The sequence below is a fragment of the Anas platyrhynchos genome, chromosome 4 (genome assembly GCF_047663525.1).
Source record: "Anas platyrhynchos isolate ZD024472 breed Pekin duck chromosome 4, IASCAAS_PekinDuck_T2T, whole genome shotgun sequence".
Classification (NCBI taxonomy): Eukaryota; Metazoa; Chordata; class Aves; order Anseriformes; family Anatidae; genus Anas; species Anas platyrhynchos.
Genome location: NC_092590.1, coordinates 29,492,619 through 29,513,469, shown reverse-complemented (window position 1 = coordinate 29,513,469; position 20,851 = coordinate 29,492,619). Strand labels below are relative to the sequence as shown.

Here is a 20,851-nt window from a genome sequence, read left to right as displayed (position 1 = left end):
GATTAATGACTTCAGATCCCATCAAAACCCACTCCTCTCTCACCACGCTTCCTTCTAATCTCTTCCACTAGGTGACATGCCAACTTTTGGGAGGAGGAAATGGAGGGGAGGGGGAGGAAATTTTCAGTTAGTTGGGAATAAAAGATCAGCGTCAGAAATACTTATCAAATTGCAAAATTGGAATCCTCCCACGCAACTGCAGTGTAAAAAAAGATACTGGAACTGGAAGTCTATGGGTAAGTTAGCTAGCAGTTGTTCACCTTTTAAAGTTTCTTCACTTTTTTTTTTTTTTTTTTCCTGCAAAGCAACATTAATGTATAATATAGCACATCTGAAATCATACTGAAAACTGAGAAGCATTTTACTTTTTTTTTTTTTTTAAATATTAGTAGAAAACTGTATCTGGATTTACAGAGAAAATTTAAAAAATAAACCTGCAACTTTTGTATTTGCATGCTGGAATATTCCTAAGGAAGTCTTCAAATAAGAATGCAGAGGGTCATGTTATAAAGTGATATATGGAGTTCTATTTTCTTCCACAATTTGAACATTAGAAAACTGTTAAAAAAAATTTATATAAACGTTTATATAATCATGGTCCCTGATCTATAGGAAATGATGTTCTAATAAATCACATTTTCTCAAAAAGAATGTATTTTTCGTAAGATGTAGCCAATCAGGGTAGATGGGTAGAACGTCCCATTTTGGAAAAGGGTCCACAGTTACTTGCAGTTCTAGTCTTTCCCACTCCCCTTGTTACTCCAGGAGTAGAAAGGAATCTTTATAAAACATTCTCTGGTCAAAATTGTCTTTTACACAGAGTAACGATAGCATTAACTACATGCTTATCTACTTTGTACTGTATTTGTATTTTTTGTTGTCTACCCAAGAATCTTTGCATTATCTGCAAAAATGCTTTAAAGGCAATATAGGTACATAGTAAAGCAAGTTCAAAATATGCTTTAAAGGCTAGATATAACATGTTAGCAACAAAAGGCTTCACTAGCACATAATCTACAAAGCCACATGCTGAACCTCTATGGGAAAGCAACTGATGGGCCTTAATTGGTGTTCATTAACTTCCCTTTTAGTTAAATCATTACAAATTTCATTAGTATCCTCTTATAGAGCAACCCTTTGAAGATGGAGGATTGGAATAAATGAGATGGGAACTTGATTAACTGCACTGAGCACAATGATCCATAAGAAGCAGCGTTAAAATGCTCAACATTGAAGAAACAGCCCAAACCCAGATGCACCTGCTGTACAAGATGGGCGCTCTTTTGGAGTGGGAGGAAACCTGGTGGGAAGATAAAAAAAAACAAAAAACAAAGAGAGAACAAAAGCAGCCCTTGCATTATTCAAATGTGTCCAATTACGTGGTTCAACCACTCCTGATTTTTATTTTTTCTTTTCTTTCTTATTCTCCAAACTGCACACAAAGAAGCTTCCGAGAAGATGTTGTCAGAAGCACATGTTAATACACAAAATATTTTCACTCAGAAGGATGATGCACATTTGCTTGTACAAGTGTGAAGACATAATGCTAACTAGCAGCTTTCTGCCTTCATTCCAAATTGACACCCACTAATTAACTGAACTGTAGAATCCTCAGTCAAATTTCAATCGCATCTCAGACAAGCAGACTGACAATGACATGCTAATATAACAGTCTAAATGAGATACAGCATTTCTATGTTTTGGCATAAGTTATTCCGTATGAGAATAGCCTTTTCATTCGACGCATAACAGAAAACATTGAATAAATTCACTCCTGTGTTTGCCACTTGTGAGTTACACAGTCCTCATCACTGACTCAACGATTCATTCATCTTCGACATGATAAACATTTTGTATTTTTGAAGTGACTGTTTCCTATACACATCAAGAGCTGATGATATCTACTTAAGGCATAAATAACCCTCAGTGCAAAAGCCATTTGAGGATATCACCTTTATGCATGCCTTGTTTTTGTTCTAAGTTGTATGCGTGGTTTCCTGGGAATTTTAGCAGAACATAGCCAGCTGGCACAAAGTATGTATAAATGAAGTTATTGAACTCGTTACATTGTTCTGATTGGCAAAAAGTTTCAATTTTACTTACACACTTGGACGAGTTTGTGGTCGTAAATGTGCCATTTGGTCAGCTGATCCTGATGTTGGCCTTTGTATTACACCTGCAGACTGAGGTCCAGAAGAAGCTGATGCAATGATTGCAGCAGACAAGAGAGGTGGTGGTGGAAGTGGGGGATTCATATTCTGATTTTTTGAGGGAAAAAAAATAGCAACAGATGATCAATATTGTTTGATGAGCTGAATCGGCTGAAAGAGAAGTATGATATGCTAAGAAAATAAACAAAAAAATCAGCTAGAGTTCAGTATTCCATTACTTACTGGTAAAATATAACCGTAGAGTTAGGTTTGTTTGTATTTCACTTTTTGCATTTTAAAATCTTGAAGTCTTGGCAGCTAATTAAGCAAATGACAAGCAATTTCTCAGCAGAGGAAAAACAGAAAGCATTGTTTCTAATTATAACATCTTTAGGATAGGACTCAAAAAAAATGCAGAAGCCTTCCAGGAGGTAGATTTTAACATCCTACTGCTGACTGTACTTCAAAACATGATTGTTTTTGTAACCTGAAGCTGAAACAGAATATGCCATTCAGCAGTAGTGCACCCAAAACCACCCCCTTCTGGGGAAAATTTTCTTTTGATGTATGGGTAACAAAAAGCAAGCACAATATGAGACCATAGCCACTGAGCTATTGTTACCACTTTTGCCTATTCTTCTAGTTTAAAGAGTTAGCTTTTGAAATTCAGTATTATCGAGATTGGTAATCTTTAACAAACACCCGAGTAAAAAGGCACAGTTCTTTACAGGCAGATCCTAAGGGGGGTCCTGCCTACAGGATTCTATGCCTTTTGAGGCTCAATGGAGCAATTGTTACCTTCTGTTCTATAAAGCCTTAGACAATTCTTTAGGACTTTGCGTACCAACACTCCTGGGAAAAGTGTCTCACAAAAGGAGAACTTTTCTTCCCCCCCTTTCCAAAAATAATTATTTGTGTTACAACAAACAGGAAAAAAAAAGAGTAATAAAAAACTCAAACATTTCAAAATGTGAAACAGAATTCATTTCATACATGATCTTTGACTTAAAACAACCCTTTAATACTGAAGCAAAACTCTAAACAATGCCACTTTAGATCTAAAAAAACCCACATAAGAATATAAATTACCAAAATGTACTGAAGCATTGCCTGGCTCATCCAGTACAGCAGCATATAAATGCACAGCGCTACATTATTGCTTTGGAAAAATATAATTGTAAGTAATTTTAATTCCCCTCAAACAGCCTACTTCTAAAGTTTGTTGTTTTTCTAAACAAAAATCTCTAGGCAAAGGAGTTCTGCACTGTGGGATTATTACCTCACTGCATTTTGAGAGCATTAATAAAAAGATGATTCTCTGAACTAGTCTTACTTGTCAAGACACAGTAAAGTACTAAATTATTAAAAAGAACAAAATCTAGAGAAAACTGATTATCTCTTACAGCAAACATAATTTCAGTCAAACTTCTTATGCTTAATTAGATCTGAACAGCAATATAAATTGCATAGTTACTTTTTATTTTTTCTAATCATGCTTTAAAAAAAAAAAATCAAACAGATCAACTGTATTCAATACAAAGCAGACATGACCTGCTTGTGAAGCATAACTGTGAGCTTTCATACTAACTTAGTTATTTACAAGAACTGTATATGCATTTGCTTTATATTCTAGATCCCCATCCATTCAACAATATTTTAAAAATATCTTAAACATCCATACTGAAATACTAACATTGCTCTTTCATCTGCTTTCCAGCCAAGTTAATTCCCTCTCCCAGTCAGCTTCAACAAATGCCTTGGATGAATCCAGGCTGAAAAATCTGAACACCTTTTAGACAATTGGTCTATAGAATACAGATTCAAACCCTTTTTTTTTTTTTTAGGAATCTAGATTTCCTTATACATAGGGAACCTGTAAATTCACATTAGAGATGGTTAGCTGGAAATCTTTAAATACTTATTCATGCCCAATATCAAGGTGTCAATATTTCACACTTCCTGTATCTCTAAACATATATATACTGCACATTGTATTTTATTCATCTGACCACATGACATACACAGATTTTTGAGCTGCAATAAGGCATCTTCCCAGCTCTTTTTTATTTTGCTCCATTAAGGTTCTGCTCCCCTTCCCGTGTCTATTACTATGGTAATGAAACCTGCAGTGAGCCGCAGCCCAATTAAATGCCAGAAGACTTGGCAAGTACTTACAAATCCAAACAAACTACCTGATAGGCTTTAGAAGACAACTGCTCCTCAGTTTGCACTGCTGCAACTTAATAAAATAGCCCCAAATGCTCTAGCTAAATTTTCAAAAAGTTATCTGGCATGTATCCATTGTTGTAGCTATTGAGAAACACATCTACCTCTACAGCGCAAGCTAGCTTTGATGGTTTCCATATTCAACACTTGGTGAAAAAATATATACAAACCCCTCCTGTGATTTAATAAAATATACTTGTCAAAATAAAGTATTTTTATTTCAAGCAGTTGAGTGGGAAAAAAATGAAACTTTCTGCAACTACTCTTCAGACAGCAGATGTATTTTCAGCACAAACCAGCATCTTAAACATATCTCTGAAAAGCGATGACGGTTTTTTAATTGAAAGATGAAACATTATACTTAATTTGGTTCTTAATTTATGTAAAAATTTAAAATAGTACTTATAACTGTGCTCTAGAAACTCATATGTACCACTAAGTTGAAATATAATTAGCCTTCATTCCTGTATCAGTCAACTGAAGACCAATAATCAGCTCACGCAAAGAACAACAAAAGGCACAGCAGTAGGAAAAAACATTAATTAACTGTCAGTCCCACAAGGTCTAGGAAAAAATATACAACTTGCAAAATCCCCTCAGGGCTAACAAATTAAGCCTCATATTTAACAAAACTCCTAAACTATAAATATATGTTATCAAGAGCAGGCCTCTCATACAAAACCTCATCATTTCTTTCAGCTGCTTCCTCTTACCTACAAAAGTTAATTTGAATTATTGTTGGTTAAAACTCAGACAGTTCTTATTTAAACCTCCTCCTGACTTACACTATTGAATCAGCTGGAACAACATGAAAGAGAGTTAAAAGTCATCAGTATACTATAACCCTCACAGCTTGTGCCTCATTACTAATAAATCAGACTACCTCATGTACTTTAATACAGAAGGGTAATTTTTTTGTGTGTAGGCAAGAGAACAAACAGGACTAGAACAATCCATTTTTTTTTTTTTAATTTTTGGAACTTTCAACATGTAAGCTAATGTAAACCATCCAAATATAGACCACTTGTTTTTGCTAGTTAAGTGCACATATCATTACACCATTTCAAAGTCAACATATTCAATCTAAAGAAGTAGAAATATGGATATCTGGGTCAACTACAGCCCAAAACCTTCTTTAGAGGATGTAAAAAGCAGAAAGAAAGGATGGTAAGCTATCTGTTGGTGATGCATTCTGTTTCTCTTCTGCTGGTTTTGAATGCAAGTCTAACTTTGCTGTAGTATATTTCAGCTCTGTTTCTCCCATACCACGGCTCAAATCACATACTTCCTTTAACGTTTTTTTCAGCAAAATCTATGGCAACTAGATCTCCTCCATTAGATAACTGCCTTATGAATTACATCCAAGAATTTCCTCCTATGTAAATGAGACTTAATTGTACATGCATATTTTCGCCCAACAACTATTGAACTTGACATCTGCTATTTATATTTTATAAAGAATGTCAAATATACCAAGCACCTACAAGGTTCAAAAATGCCAGTAGCCAAGAAGAGAAGACCAATTAATGCCCCCGTTAAGGGCAAAGCTATGGTTTGAAGTCCCAGAGAACACTAAACGATAGTATCACAATCAAAAGCTTCAGCTGTGAGAAGTTTGTCTCAGTTCATAGCTTCTTCAATTTCAAAGAATCAAACCTCAAAACACAAAAGAAGAATTCATGCTGCTGGCTACAGAACTCGTTTAAAGAACTGCTGCTGTAAAATAAAACTTCTAAAGAAATTATCACAGGTTTTCTCAATGCAAATAAAAATTTGTTTATGTGACACAAGCAGCAGATGGTGTATATGGCCATCTGACAAAAAACATCATCATTCCTAATTCTTATTGATTCTTCTCCCCTAATCTGAATTTGGCACGAAGTAAAAGGTAGTATTGAATGGCTTGCTCTCCAAGAACAGTTACTTTAAATAGTGTTATAAATGCCAGAACGATCGACAGGAAGAAGATCCAATTAAATCATATTCATGCTAAAGAGAAACTCTCCCCATTCCATCCCAACTCTCGTGTCATTTGCATAGTACTCAGAAATGTAGAGAAAAGCTAAAGGGATAAGCTTTGAGAAATGCAAGAGATTTTACTTTAAAAAGCAAAAAACACAAAAGCAAAAGGGCTCAAGCTAACCACTGGTATTTTGTATAATACAGCACAATTGTTCTGTGGCTTAACATTAAGGCTGAGAATGTCAGGGAGGGTATTTCTGGAGGGGAAAAAAATCTAGAGAGAAAAGAACATCACCTTCACTGTTGGTTTATCAAAGCTGTTTTGCAGATTTCTAAAATTAAAATGAGTTTATGGAGCAAGTGAAAAGGGGGAATTTAAAGACACACTTCACAGTCTATGAGTACAAATTGCATCATCTAATATCATCTATAGTAAAAGAACATAGGAACCACCTAACTGTAGTCTGGGCTGCCAGCACCAGCTTGTATTTTAGTCATGCTGCAAACAAGTCAAAAAGAAACAGAACATTATGTACAGAAGGTTATTGACTTTTAAAGAGGGTGGCAGAGAATAATTCAGCTTCTCAATGGGAATTATATGCCTAATTGGAAACATAACCAAGAACCTGGTTATCACAAAAAGAAAGTATCACTCCAGGATATAGGACAATCATGTGGCAAAGTTTCAATCCATGTTGCATTTAGCACTGTAATTTCATCCCTATGGGTACTGATGGTGAGATTGCTTTTGAACAAGCTTATGCAACCAAAGCACCCGAGGTGCTTTAACGACTTTGCACCAACACCAAAATAAAGTATTCTATGCTGACATCAAAGAAAGAACTACTGATTCTTAATAACAAGCAAAACTGTTTGTTACTAAAAGGAATAATAATAATAAATAAAAAAAAAACTTCTGATAGAACTCTTGAAATTATGCTTTGAATGCTGCCTAACTCATCCTCTCCAAAACTAAGTATCTTGGCCACAAATCAAATCAATACTTGATGTTTGCAGCAAATACATTAACTAGACTTGTATTTTGCCTAACAGCACAGATGATATCAACAGTTATTTTGTTTGCTCAGAGCTTGAAGGTATTTTCTGAAGGACAGGATGAAAGAAGTCTAAAAGAGATTTAAGAAGATTCTTTAAGAAGAGATTGGACTGTGCACTTAGTCACATGGTCTGAACTTTTGGGTAGACCTGTGCGGTGTCAAGAGTTGGACTTGATGATCCTTAAAGGTCCCTTCCAACTCAGGATATTCTATGATTCTATGATTCTAAAAGATTACATGAGCCAGTACGTAAGCAGCTAATTGTTTCCAGTATTAGATGTATATGTCAGATACAAGAAAACGATTTGGGGGTCCTGGTGGACCCAAGTTGAAGATTAGTCAGAAGTGTAACCTTGCAACAAAGAAGGCTAATGGTACCTTGGGCTGCATGAGAAGCACTGCCTGCATGTTACAGGAAGTGATCCTGCCCCTCTGCTCAATACAGGCCACACACGGACATACTGGACAGAGTCCAGCGAAGGACCACAAAGATAATTAAGGGACTGGTGCATCTCTCTTATGACAAAAGGCTGAGGCTGCTGGGACCATTCAACCTAAAGAGAAGGCTCAGGAGGGACCTTATCAGTGTATATAAGGGAGCATGCAACAAAGATGAAGCCAGGTGGTGCCCAGTGACAGGATCAGAAGCAGTGGGGACAAACTAAAACATAGAAGGCTCCATCTGAACTTCAGGAAATTTTCTTTCTCTGTGAAGGTGACTGAGCACTGGCACAGGTTGCCCAGCAAGGTTGAGGAGTCCTTGGAGATCTTCAAAATCTATCTGGATATGGTCCTGGGCAACCTGCTTGAGCAGGGAGTTTGGACCAGATGACCTCCAGATGTCCCTTCCAAGCTCAATCATTCTGTGACATTAAAATACAAGTCTAAGCAGATTATTAATTGGATCAAGAATAACTTTAACAGGAAGATTGCACAGACGATCCACAGACTGAAGGAGTGATAAACAATAAAAGGACAAAGAATTGCTACAGCACAACCTGGATTACTCAGTAAAACAGAGCACAAACATACTGTCTGTGTACTTGTCAATAGGCTCGTCCATCTGAAGAACATACGTGGTGAAATATATTTACTAGGATGAGAGCAATTACTGTACTACTAATGACAACAAAAAATTGTGGGATCATCATGGATATGTAGCTGAACAAAAACTTGGTGCCACACTCAGTCCATGCATGGAAATTCTCAAGACAGAAACCGTCACACTACTGGAATAAAAGTAAAAAGGTCACACTATCAATATTCTCACCACTTAAAGTGATCGTGTAGTACTGTGCCTAGTTCTGGAATGCACTTACCATGCCAGAAGGAAGTACTGGAAATAATTCAGAAACTAACAGCATCGTAAGTTGAAGGACTGAGAAATGTAACTTAAGAGTTCCAAAGGAAGTGGTCAAAATGAAACCTCTCAGCTGTGACCAAGCCGCACCTAAGCCTTTAATTAAACAACAAAAAATTGATAGCAGAAGGCAGACAATTCTGCCTTTGATTTTACAGACAATTATGTAAAATTATTCAAGTGCTCAAAGTTGAAAACAAGCCTAGAGAAATTTAGTAGCAAGGCTAAGCATCATGTTTTACTTGCTTTAAAGGCTGCAAGGATAATTAGACACCTAAACAAATCAAGCCTCAAGCTTTTTTTTTTTTTCTTAATTTTTATTTAAAGGAGACTAACTGGAAAATTATTATTTAACTGTGGCACCCCTTAAAGGTTAAGGACACAATTTTTGGACTTGAAATAAGTATCAAATTTAGAGAATTCATATTATCAAACTAAGAATTCATGAAGTTCCCTTTAAAATCTGTGAAAATTGGAGTCTACACTCTTGACTGCAGTTAAGGTCAGTCTTTGACAAGTGCAGTATGATATAGGACATTCCAGAGCCTGTCCACGAAAATCACAGCAAAACAAACATCCATTGTTTTTGGAATGAAATCCTGCACTTTTTGGTGACAATTTCTTTGTCCAAGGAAAGTAGCAGAGCAATGTATTCCTTCCTGTAAAAGATGACCATTTGCAAGTTGTTCGGATTGATTTCAAAGAATCCAACCTGGACATGTCTGATACATCCGCTATCTAACAAGGGTACACACAACTAAAATAAGCTTGTTTAAAGAAAGCACAGTTTTGAAATTTCAGAGAATCTTGTTAGTAATGAGTTAAGGAAGACAAAAATACCTGGTAACCAAGGTCTAAGTTCTTGTACTTTTTTTGGTTGTGGGTTGTTTTTTTGTTTGTTTGTTTGTTTTTGTTTTTCAAGGTCTTGCTTGTTTCTCCTAACCTTCCCCCAAGATAATCTCTTTCCTTCTCATGCTGAAAAGAACTACTGCTCTTGAAGGATGTGTATTTCTTATGCTTACTGCACAGAGGAAAGACAGAGAAATGAATATGGATCACAGGGTTCATACATTATTTTATCAATAACGTTTTTTCTGTAATTGTTTATACTATTGTCTATCACACAGATGATCACCATAAACTCGTTATTTCAAATCAGTGAAAGAATCCAGTGAAATCTCTGGAATGAAAGTGACGGTACAGACCAAAGCTAAAAGGATGAGTTTTCTTAAATGGTACTTACACCAAGAGCAGCTTGGTAGGTAACTTCCGATGGGAAGGTAAATGAAGGCCCTGTTGTGACTGGGCTGCTAGGCGGTGGAGTCACAATTAGCCCTGTAGTACCAATATGAACCTGTCAAAACAAGAAAACAACAAAACAGCAGGGTCAGTTCTGAGTAGTTTGATGGGAGCTCTTTTGACACAGCTGTAAATCTTCATGGTCAAAATCACTGGCATTCTACTGTCCGTAACTTTAGAAATAATTTATGGTTAGATACTCGTGTAAACAACACTGGATCACAGTGCTCACCTTTTTTCAGCAGATTATTTTTTGATGTTTCAGAAACCTTGGAGATATATTGAACTACCAATGTGAAACACTTTTAATCATAATCATTTTCTTTTTTTCCATAAATGTCAGTTGGATCCCAAAGACATGCAAATAAAACATATTTACTAGTTCATGTATAATAATTCCACACTTCTGTCTCTATTACCATTTCTACTCTCCAAATTTAATCTTTATGTGAAACAGACAATTGTTCACTAACTCCTGAACTTTGTAATTAACAGCATTGAAAAAACATGAGACTAACAAATAAATGAAGCCAGATAAATACTTCTACTTATCACAATCATATTAAGGTGGTACATTTCTGGAATGTATGTAATTTTCATGTTAAATTTGACTTTTATTTGCATGTGCTTTATTAATATACAGTACAATATTCAATTTACAAGAAAATGAATAAAGTCACTCTAGATTCTAAAATTTTACAATTTCTGATGTTTTAGAGATTGAGAACTGTGAAAATAAGTTTACAAGATAATCATATCTGCATTTTTAAGGAGTTTTTTTTCCCCCCTTAAAACACTCTCCATGTTGGAAGATGAGCTTTGTGAAAGTGTATGCTAGTATTACTTACATGTAAAAAACAATTTGGGGTAAATAGGACAAGATCAGAAGCCTTTATAGTTATTAAAAACTACACAGATGATTTATACTTAATTTCATGTAAATTACCTGAGAAGGGGCACTACAAGAAAGTCCCGTCAGCTCACTTATGCGGGCTGCTGCGGTTGGGTTGCTGGAGCTGATGAGGACAGGAGGACTGATTTCCATTGAGTGGCGATTCTGAGAGGACTGTGAAGACTTGTTGGACATCGTGAGGGAGGTAAAAGAGTGCCGTTTTTTGGTGTTTTTCTTTGTATCGGTGTGCTTTTGGACTGAATTGTTGTGGGCTGCCCCAGAGGTACCTTCTCCGGAGTCTACAGCAGAACCTGAGGGCTTATCCAATTCTATCAGCTGCTTGGCTGCTGTGTTAAACTACAAGAAAATATTCACACATTAATAATTAGTTTGATTTTGAGAAAATCACCTGAAGATAGCCAAAATATATTTTCCTTTTATTCATTATAGCTGAATTTAAACCATGCAATTTAAAAATGTGCCATACTGACCTACTCTAAAACTTAGTCATTACAGAGTTAAGTCTTTAACTATCAACTCAACACGCTTTGAGTCAGTTTGACGCCGACTACCCACGAGAGGTAAAATTTCAGTTAAGAAAGGATGCTATACTCTGGTTCAAACATGGATTAATTCAGCAATAGACATGGCCTGTGTTATCAAGAAGTCAGACTAAATCACAGAGGTCCCTTTTGACCTTATAATATAAAAATCTGTATTACAAAACTTCTCGAACATTAATTTCATTTTAAGCCTTTTCTGTTGTTTATGACATCAGCCCAAACCTTTGCATGTGGGCTCCTAAAGACATTCCTGCTAGTATTCCTTACTATTTATGTATATATATTGAACATTATCAGTATTAAAATAACAAGCTTCCAAAATTCAGATTTAATGTAGTAGGACAGACTAGAGATCCAGCGAATCACTGCCTGAAAACAAGTAGATACACAAGTGAAGGACAGTATAAGAAGCAAAGAAACACATTGACAGCTCTGTGGAATTACCTTCTCAGCTTAGAACAATCTGTAGCTTCTGAACTCTCTAATGCTGAGACAGTATCTTTGTGCCTAAGAGCCTAAAACAGGTCACAGCTTTTTAAGCATATCTAATGAATTCTCGCTCAAAATGACCTGTTTCTGTTTGCTGGTTTGTTATACCAACATAAAATACAAACAAATCCTTATGCTCTGATAATCAAGTATGGAATCCCACACATTTTCTTCTTTTGGTAAATTGATCAGAGAGGAAAAATAAGCCTACATTTCCCACAAAACTTTTCTTTCCAGAAAAATCTTACTGGTATTTTAGAGCTCCTGCAAATAATAGTCAGAACTCTCACTCATTAGCTGATCACAGTATCACAGAATTTCTAGGTTGGAAGAGACCTCAAGATCATTGAGTCCAACCTCTGACCTAACACTAACAAGTCCTCCACTAAACCATATCACTAAGTTCAACATCTAAACGTCTTTGAAAGACCTCCAGGGATGGTGACTCCACCACTTCCCTGGGCAGCCCATTCCAATGCCTCACAACCCTCTCAGTAAAGTTCTTCCTAATATCCAACCTAAAACACCCCTGGCGCAACTTTAGCCCGTTCCCCCTTGTCCTGTCACCAGGCATGTGGGAGAACAGACCAACCCCCACCTCACTACAGCCTCCTTTAATGTACCTATAAAAAGCGATAAGGTTGCCCCTGAGCCTCCTTTTCTCCAGGCTGAACAAACCCAGCTCCCTCAGCTGCTCCTCGTCAGACTTGTTCTCCAGGCCCCTCACCAGCTTTGTCGCCCTTCTTTGGACTCTTTCGAGCACCTCGATGTCCTTCTTGTAGCGAGGGGCCCAAAACTGAACACAGTACTCGAGGTGCGGCCTCACCAGAGCCAAGTACAGGGGGACAATCACTTCCCTAGACCTGCTGGCCACACTGCTTCTTATGCAAGCCAGGATGCCGTTGGCCTTCTTGGCCACCTGAGCACACTGCTGGCTCATATTCAGCCGACTGTCCACCAATACTCCCAGGTCCTTCTCCGCCTGGCAGCTTTCCAACCACTCATCTCCCAGCCTGTAGCTCTGCTTGGGGTTATTGCGCCCCAGGTGCAGGACCTGGCACTTGGCCTTGTTGAACTTCATGCAGTTGGCCTCAGCCCATCGGCCCGGCTTATGCAGATCCTCCTGCAGAGCCTTCCTACCCTCGAGCAGATCGACACACGCACCTAACTTGGTGTCATCTGCAAACTTACTGAGGGTGCACTCAATCCCCTCATTCAGATCATTGACAAAAATATTAAAGAGGACTGGCCCCAGTACTGAGCCCTGGGGAACACCACTAGTGACCGGCCTCCAGCTGGATTTGACTCCATTCACCATGACTCTTTGGGCCCGGCTATCCAGTCAGTTTTTAACCCAATGAAGTGTACACCAGTCCAAGCCAAGAGCAGTTTCTTGAGGAGAATGCTGTGGGAGACGGTGTCAAAAGCCTTGCTGAAGTCAAGGTAGACCACATCCACAGCCTTTCCCTCGTCCACCAAGCGCGTCACTTTGTCATAGAAAGAGATCAGGTTCATCAAGCAGGACCTGCCTTTCCTAAACCCATGCTGACTGGGCCTGATCACCTGCTTGCCCTGCAAGTGCTGCGTGATGACACTCAAGATAATCTGCTCCATGAGTTTCCCTGGCGCTGAGGTCAAACTGACAGGCCTGTAGTTTCCCAGGTCTGCCCTCCGGCCCTTCTTGTAGATGGGCGTCACATTTGCTAGCCGCCAGTCAACTGGGACCTCCCCTGATAGCCAGGACTGTTGATAAATGATGGTAAGCAGCTTGGCCAGCTCCTCTGCCAGTTCTCTCAGTACCCTTGGGTGGATCCCACCTGGCCCCATTGACTTGCGCACATCCAAGTGCCGTAGCAGGTCGCCAACCAATTCCTCATGGATAGTGAGGGCCACATTCTGCTCCCCGTCCCCTTCCACCAGTACTGGGTATCCAGAGAGCAACTGGTTTTGCCACTAAAGACTGAGGCAAAGAAGGCATTAAGCACCTCCTTAAGCACCTCTTCCACGCTCTCCAGAAACCTCCTAGACTGCTTTCTCTGGGCTGTGTTGTGCTTCCAGGATATATCTGGGAAGCTGAAGGCCCCCACTAGAACAAGCGCTGACGATTTCACAACTTTCGTCAGCTGCCTGTAGAACTCCTCATCCGTCTCCTCATCCTGGTTCGGCAATCTATTACAGACCCCCACCAGGATGGATGCCTTGTTGGCCTTCCCGCTGATCCTAACCCACAGGGACTCAACCTTATCGTTCCCAGCCTCAAGTTCCGCAACATCAAATCTCTCTGTGATATAGAGAGCCACACCACCGCCCCTTCCATGCTGCCTGTCCCTTCTGAAGAGCCTATAGCCAGACATTGCAGCACTCCAGTCATGAGAGTGGTCCCACCACGTTTCCGTGATGGCAACCAAGTCGTAGCCTGCCTGCCGCACGATGGGTTCCAGCTCCTCCTGTTTGTTACCCATGCTGCGTGCATTAGTATAGATGCACTTCAGTTGGGCCATTGCCTTCTCTCCCAGCCTTGCCATTGTTCCCCCTGGCACAGCTCTAACAAGCCTTGTTTCAGCCCCATCCCCCTTCTCACCTAGTTTAAAGCCCTCTCAATGAGCCCCACCAGCTCCTGGCCCAGGATCTGTTTTCCCCTTAGAGATAGGGACCTGTCTGCGGCCATCAGGCCAGGTGACAATGTCACAGTAGTAAATATTCCTAAGTAAAACCTAGACACTAGATTTTCCTCCCACTGGACATGAATCATACAAACAAAATATTTTTGTACCATTTGTGTAGAACATAAGTCATCACCATGCAGTTTTCTCCGACTAATTTGCAAACCCATTATTTTGATCAAGATTAATTAAATTTTAAATTTAGAACATACCTACTTTTGACAGACTAGTGAAAAGTCATTTCAACACAGACCACCAACAGCAAGTTGAAGGATATAAAACAAGTAGAAAATATGACCAAAAAAAAGACTATTCTGCTACATATTCTGTCAGCATCCTACCTTTCACCATGGAAGAACTGGTAGGTTTTTCAAAGACTAACCATTTTATACGTTTTGTACTTGTAGACATTTTATTTTTCTGACCAAAATTCTTCATGCCCTTCCTGAGAATTTGTACATTCCACATTGTCTTATGCATTGGCCACATCCACTTCTGTTATTATCTGTCTACTCTATAACACCAGCTTAACAGTCTGTTCACAAATTATGGAGATCACAGAAAGAAAAACAGTACTCACTTCTATGAATTACCTAATCAGAAAAGCTAAAGGATCTCCCAAGAGTGTGGAAAAAAAAAAAAAAGCCACACTACTAAGAGCACCCCAAGGTACCTGTTAAACCTCAATATGTTTGTTTACCTCCTGAAACTAGCAATGCCTGCAGAATCTGACTATTCTATACAACAAACAACATATTAGGGAAAAGTTAAGGCTTACTCATGGGATTGATTCAAATATAGGCAACGTACTGAGCTTTCTTATGGAAAAAAAAAACAAGCACAGGACAGTAGCATGCAACCTAACCACAGACATGAGCTGATGACTGGCCTTTTTGCAGAAACAACTCGAGGACAGGAGTACTGAACAGTATTTTGCAGAGTGCACTTCAGCTCTTCATTAAGAAATTAAGAATTTTCACACATTTTCCAAAGAAATGGCTAGCCACCACTCCAGGTCATGATGATAAAGCTGTTCCTACTATGAAGTGTCTGAATACAGCATTTCTTTCTGCTGCAAATGTCCCTTTATCTATTTCCATATTTTCTGTGTCAGAGGTTTTCCTGAACAAACACCTCTGAATTGAAGCTTAACTTTTACCTTCACATATTTTTATTCTTTTTTTTTTTAATTAACAATTTTATTTTATTTTTTACTGTATCAGGTAGCCTGAAACCCAATTCCCCTCCACATAGAAACCCAAAAAGTAGACCAACTTCCCAAATGGGAACAATATGGAGTCAGCTCAGTGCTCCTTGAGGGGTCTAGGCCAACAGGCAGCCTTCCGCCTGCTTGCAGCTGTCTGGAGAAATTACCAACTAGACTACCACGAAAGACCTACTTCTAAGCCCCTTATCGTTGTGCTTTACTGCACTTATTTAGCAAATGCATTCTGGCATTTTTCACTCACATGGAGACAGATGGAATTCAAATATCATCACTTTCTGAAATTAAATGAAAACACTACCTCCTCCCTCAAATAATCTTTCTATTCATCTTCATCCAAAATTTTTATTTACGAAATTTTACTCCATCATCATATGTCGAGGAGCCATTTTTCCACATCACCAGCACTATTATTAGTCAAATACCAATTCCTAGACTGCATTTGACTTTCACCTTTATATTTTGAAACAAAGGAGCAGATTGCAATCGGAACTTAGGCAAACATTGCCCTTATCTGACATTACTGTTTCTTACTAAGCATCATCCTGGAGGACAGGTGGTAGATAAGAAACCTAAATTCAGCTTTGCAGTTAAGGTTTCAGAACAAATATAAACCATCAGAATTGTTTTGCAAAACCTGAACAGATCATGAGAACAGCTGCATCTACATTAATTTATGAAAAACAAACTCAGTAGTTCAGTATTGCCATTTTTGATTGGGAAATTAATCAAAACTGTGACATTCTGAAATTGTCATTAGATGAGAACATTGATATTATCACATTCAAATATAGCGTGAATTAGACTACGATTTTTTACTCAAAACTAACAAACTGGTTTCAAGCATAATATAAAATATTCACTTTTTCCATATTTTTCTGTTTTAAAGTGTGGGAAGGCAAAAAGAAAAGGTTTCATAAAAGGCTTAATCTTATTCTTCCAAGTTGTTATTGCTACGAAAGTATTTAAAATTAGCTCACATAATCTAATACTACTGGAGTGTTGCACTCCAGTACAAACACTCCTGTTTGGTACTAGAAGAGATGCTGACAAAAAAAACCCCTGACACAGTAGGTACATAAAATCTTATTTTCCCATTGATGAAAATGTAACATTAAGTGATGCATGCAGCAGTATAAAGTGACAATGAACTTAAAAATCTACAACGATGAGCATTCAAGATACGGAAGAAAATACTTTCCTGTATTTCTGAAAGACTGGTTGCAAATAACACTAGGGGACATGGATTAATACAAAGATGTTTCCTCGCTGTTCACATTAACTTTGAAAAACAAGAGCTGTCATTATTTTCTACTAACATTTTGATTGAAAAGTGATTTCTCTTACCTAGTCTTTCATTTTTCAATTCTAGATGTTCATATTTTTCTAGTTGTTAGAAGTACTGAATGACTTGCAATAATTCAAATAGGTTTTAGATTTTGAGTGTGTTTACTAAGTGTTAAACCACATCAAAGCGTCAAATTTGCGGTTCTAAGAAATTTATATTCTACCCCAAGCTGCATTCTATTTTGAAAAAATCTGTTTAGTTCTTATTTTTTATTAAGAGATAAACAACTCATGAAATTAATTGTACAGTTTCTGTACTCCCTGCATTTACTTTTGTCACTGTGCAAGAACTTGGCTGACTCACTTTTAATGCAAATGTGTTGAAATTCCATCAGTCAAGTCTACTAATTTAGATAATATTAATCAGGACTTGCTCTAATAAAGCTAAAAAGCTTTTTTTTTGTTTGTTTTAGCAGTTTTCCCTCATATAAAACATTTTTTTTCAGTGTTTTGCATAATTTATTTTTCACTTGCAGAGAGAAGTAATTATTTCACAGTGCCATGTGTCTACAGATAAAGACATAATGGTCTGTGAGTCAGTTAACAAATTATACTCTTAATGCAATCACTATTAAGATATTTCTCAAAATGTTTTCAGTCCTAGCTTTTATTACTATCACAAATATAATAAAACAAAGTGATCTAAAAGAATAGACTGGCAATCACTGCAATGATTAAATATTCCTCCAGGTAAAAAGTTGCCCTCAAACATAGTCATTTAGAATTTTTTATGGACTTCAACATACCTGAAATTTTACTCAGTGACCTCACAGTACAAGAAACATTTTAACTATCAGACATACATATCACAGAATAAACAGAACAAGCTGTCCTCGTTTTAAAGTTAATGACTTCAGACACTAAAATCTCCAGTAAATGCAGCTACTGCCTGACATTAAAAAACAACAACACATAAACAAAATTAGTGGACTGACATGCACAGGGCAAAGATGCAGCTGTCATTATGACAAAAACAGGTAACAGTTACAGGGTTGCAAAATATAACTAAAAATACCATACTGGAATACCTAAAAAATATGAATTATTTTAGTTTTTAGCGTCATTAGTGGTTTAATTGTTTAGTGTCTATGAACGGTTTAATTGTTTACATCAACTGTCTGCATATTTTCAAGAACAATAATTATATAATCTCAGAAAACAGACATTTCAAAATTCATATAGTTTTTGGTATATATCACTGCTCTTCACTACAACAACTGTTTCAGTTAGGTATATGCTGGGAAAAAAAAAAAAAAAGAACACACTTATCTGATCTGAAGTATCCCTTTGGGTATATTTATTTCTCTAGATTTCCCACACTGTATTATTGGGGATTTGAAAATGTGTATAAAAGTGTTCATGCCTACTCTAAAAAGGTTTGTTGAAGATACATTTTCTTAGTTGATGGACTTTGTCTGAAAATTTCAACAGTGAAATACATTTTGTGACTATCATTGTAAGATAAATTGTGTGTTTTTAACAGGAAATCTCCATTTTGCAAACTTTTGTAGAAATGGAAACTGAGCTGTTAGCTAAATAGTTAGCCCAAGTGGCAGCCCTAGGGAAGAATTTTTTCTGACTTGGCTAAATTAAGTGATTTATTTAAAAGAAGCACCAGGTACTGTACTATGAATTGAAGGGGCAGTTAACTGCAAGGAGATAGGAATTAACAGCCAGGGGCAAAAACTTCATAAATCAGCTTTTGAAAGCTTCTTAAATTGAAGACGGAATTGGACTGAGTAAGTTGAAACCTTTATGGTTTTGTGTGTGTTTTATTATTATAACTATTCTGTTTATTTTTAAGTTGTATGAAATTTTCTGTCCCCAGGTATACAGACCTTTAAGTCAACCTATAAAAATCATTACACATCATATCGAAAACAAGAGTTTTCTATACTGTTTGAAAACTTTTTTTAAAAAACCTCACCATCTCATCAGGGCATTCAGGAATCGAACACCTGACTTAACACTTAGTATGGTTACACATTTCTCCTGTGACCTGAAGCAGGTATTTCTCATCCCACCTCTAATGTGAAAGTACTTCCTTTCGTCTTTGTTACATTTATTTAAATAGAATCTCCTCAGTGCAAGAACTCCATCTTACCATGTGTCCATAGCATACCTAGCAGAAAAAGACAAACAGTATTCCAAGCCTCTGTATCTTTATGTAATGCCAACTACATTAACTATTGCTGCAGCTGTAGATTCTGTTCTTAATCACTTATTTCTATACATAAGATAAATAGTTTTCTATGTGAAACCCTAAAAGGCAAGGGAAACTTTCTCAAGCACTACCTCTCACTTTAAGTTGTCATATCAGATTTGAGAAATCCAGGATTATACTGAGCATTTTATCTAACAGTCTGTTTGATGTGAAGTTTGATGCTTTACTTGCTTAACAGCCTATATTCCCCAACTTTCTAGCTATGCTCATTTGGTTTTGAGAGGCAGGTATTAGGGACAGTGCAAAAATTACTATTTCGCAGACTTACTGATGGCTTTCATTTTGTAGTTAAGTGTCGTTTGTGATTGACTGCGTGACTCATAGTACTAACAAGAAAATGCAGTGACTGTCTCCAAGTACTTTGATTCCAATTTCATTTGATGAAAATACGTATCAAATAGCTAAATAAAAATCACTTGTTCAGCAGCTGAGGTCATGAACTTTCCCAAACTAAGCACACAGATTATTTATATCTCAGGTTATTTTAGAATCATCAACAGTACCATTATTTTAAAAATACTATCAAGTAACTGCAAGAGTTTGCTTTCATAAGATGAAATAAACCGTGGGCACAACCTTACCAATAGCCCAACTGTACTCACCTCAACATATGAGATTGGAAATATTCCTATCTTGTCAGCCAGCATTCCTTCTGCCCAGTTTTCATCCACTCGACGTATTACAGTCAGAACATCATCCTGTGTGAACATGCAGTGATTATGTCTCCCAGCTCTAATTAAGCTTCTAATTAAATTTCCCTCCATAATGCACGGGTAATCAGAGAAGGCAGTATGTGGACAAGTACCGCAGAGAAGGCACTCCGTAACACAAACATGCTGCTCTTGGGTTTGAAGTTAATTTTGTTGCAGGTCAGCTAACCATCCACAGCCAACCATAGCCATTTGACTTTGTCCTTCATAACAGACTTCCTGTCATGTTCAGCCTCTTGTACTCTATCAGCCCCACTTTTAAGTCCTGTCATTAATCAACAGAACCTCAACTTTTTTATGTCTCAGCAGACTCTTTACCCAAACTTCCCTAGGTGTTGCTCTTCAACTTAAATAGATAAGAACACTGGTAAGTGGTATGACTTCTTTCAGATACAGATTGAACTTTTGATTTTAGATACGATTTTGAGAACATTACATTTAAATAGTTTCATAGGCATATTAAACATTGCTATACTGAGATACACATTTACTTCATAGGTAAGTTAAAGCATGTGGAAACAGATGCTCACTCAAGCATGACTGTATATCAAAAAAAAAAAAAAAAAAAGAAAAAGAAACAGCCAACAATCTAACCAAAACATGCAAGCCAATGCCAATTAGATAGGTGTGGTAAAAAACATTGCCTGTTCATATATGCACTTGTCTGAACTTCAGGAAAGAGG

At 37.4% G+C, this 20,851-nt stretch overlaps 1 protein-coding gene across 1 annotated transcript in view; it reads right to left on the bottom strand.

Annotated features, from left to right (window-relative positions):
• The window catches only part of SH3RF1 (SH3 domain containing ring finger 1), an 84,122-nt gene that overhangs the window by 15,789 nt on the left and 47,482 nt on the right, over nucleotides 1-20,851 (bottom strand). The window contains exons 4-7 of the mRNA XM_027456432.3: nucleotides 20,061-20,156; nucleotides 11,002-11,304; nucleotides 10,000-10,110; nucleotides 2,104-2,258 (exon numbers count right to left, since the gene is read on the bottom strand). Of these exons, the coding sequence (XP_027312233.1) occupies nucleotides 2,104-2,258; nucleotides 10,000-10,110; nucleotides 11,002-11,304; nucleotides 20,061-20,156 (665 nt within the window). The remainder of the gene's footprint in view (nucleotides 1-2,103; nucleotides 2,259-9,999; nucleotides 10,111-11,001; nucleotides 11,305-20,060; nucleotides 20,157-20,851) is intronic.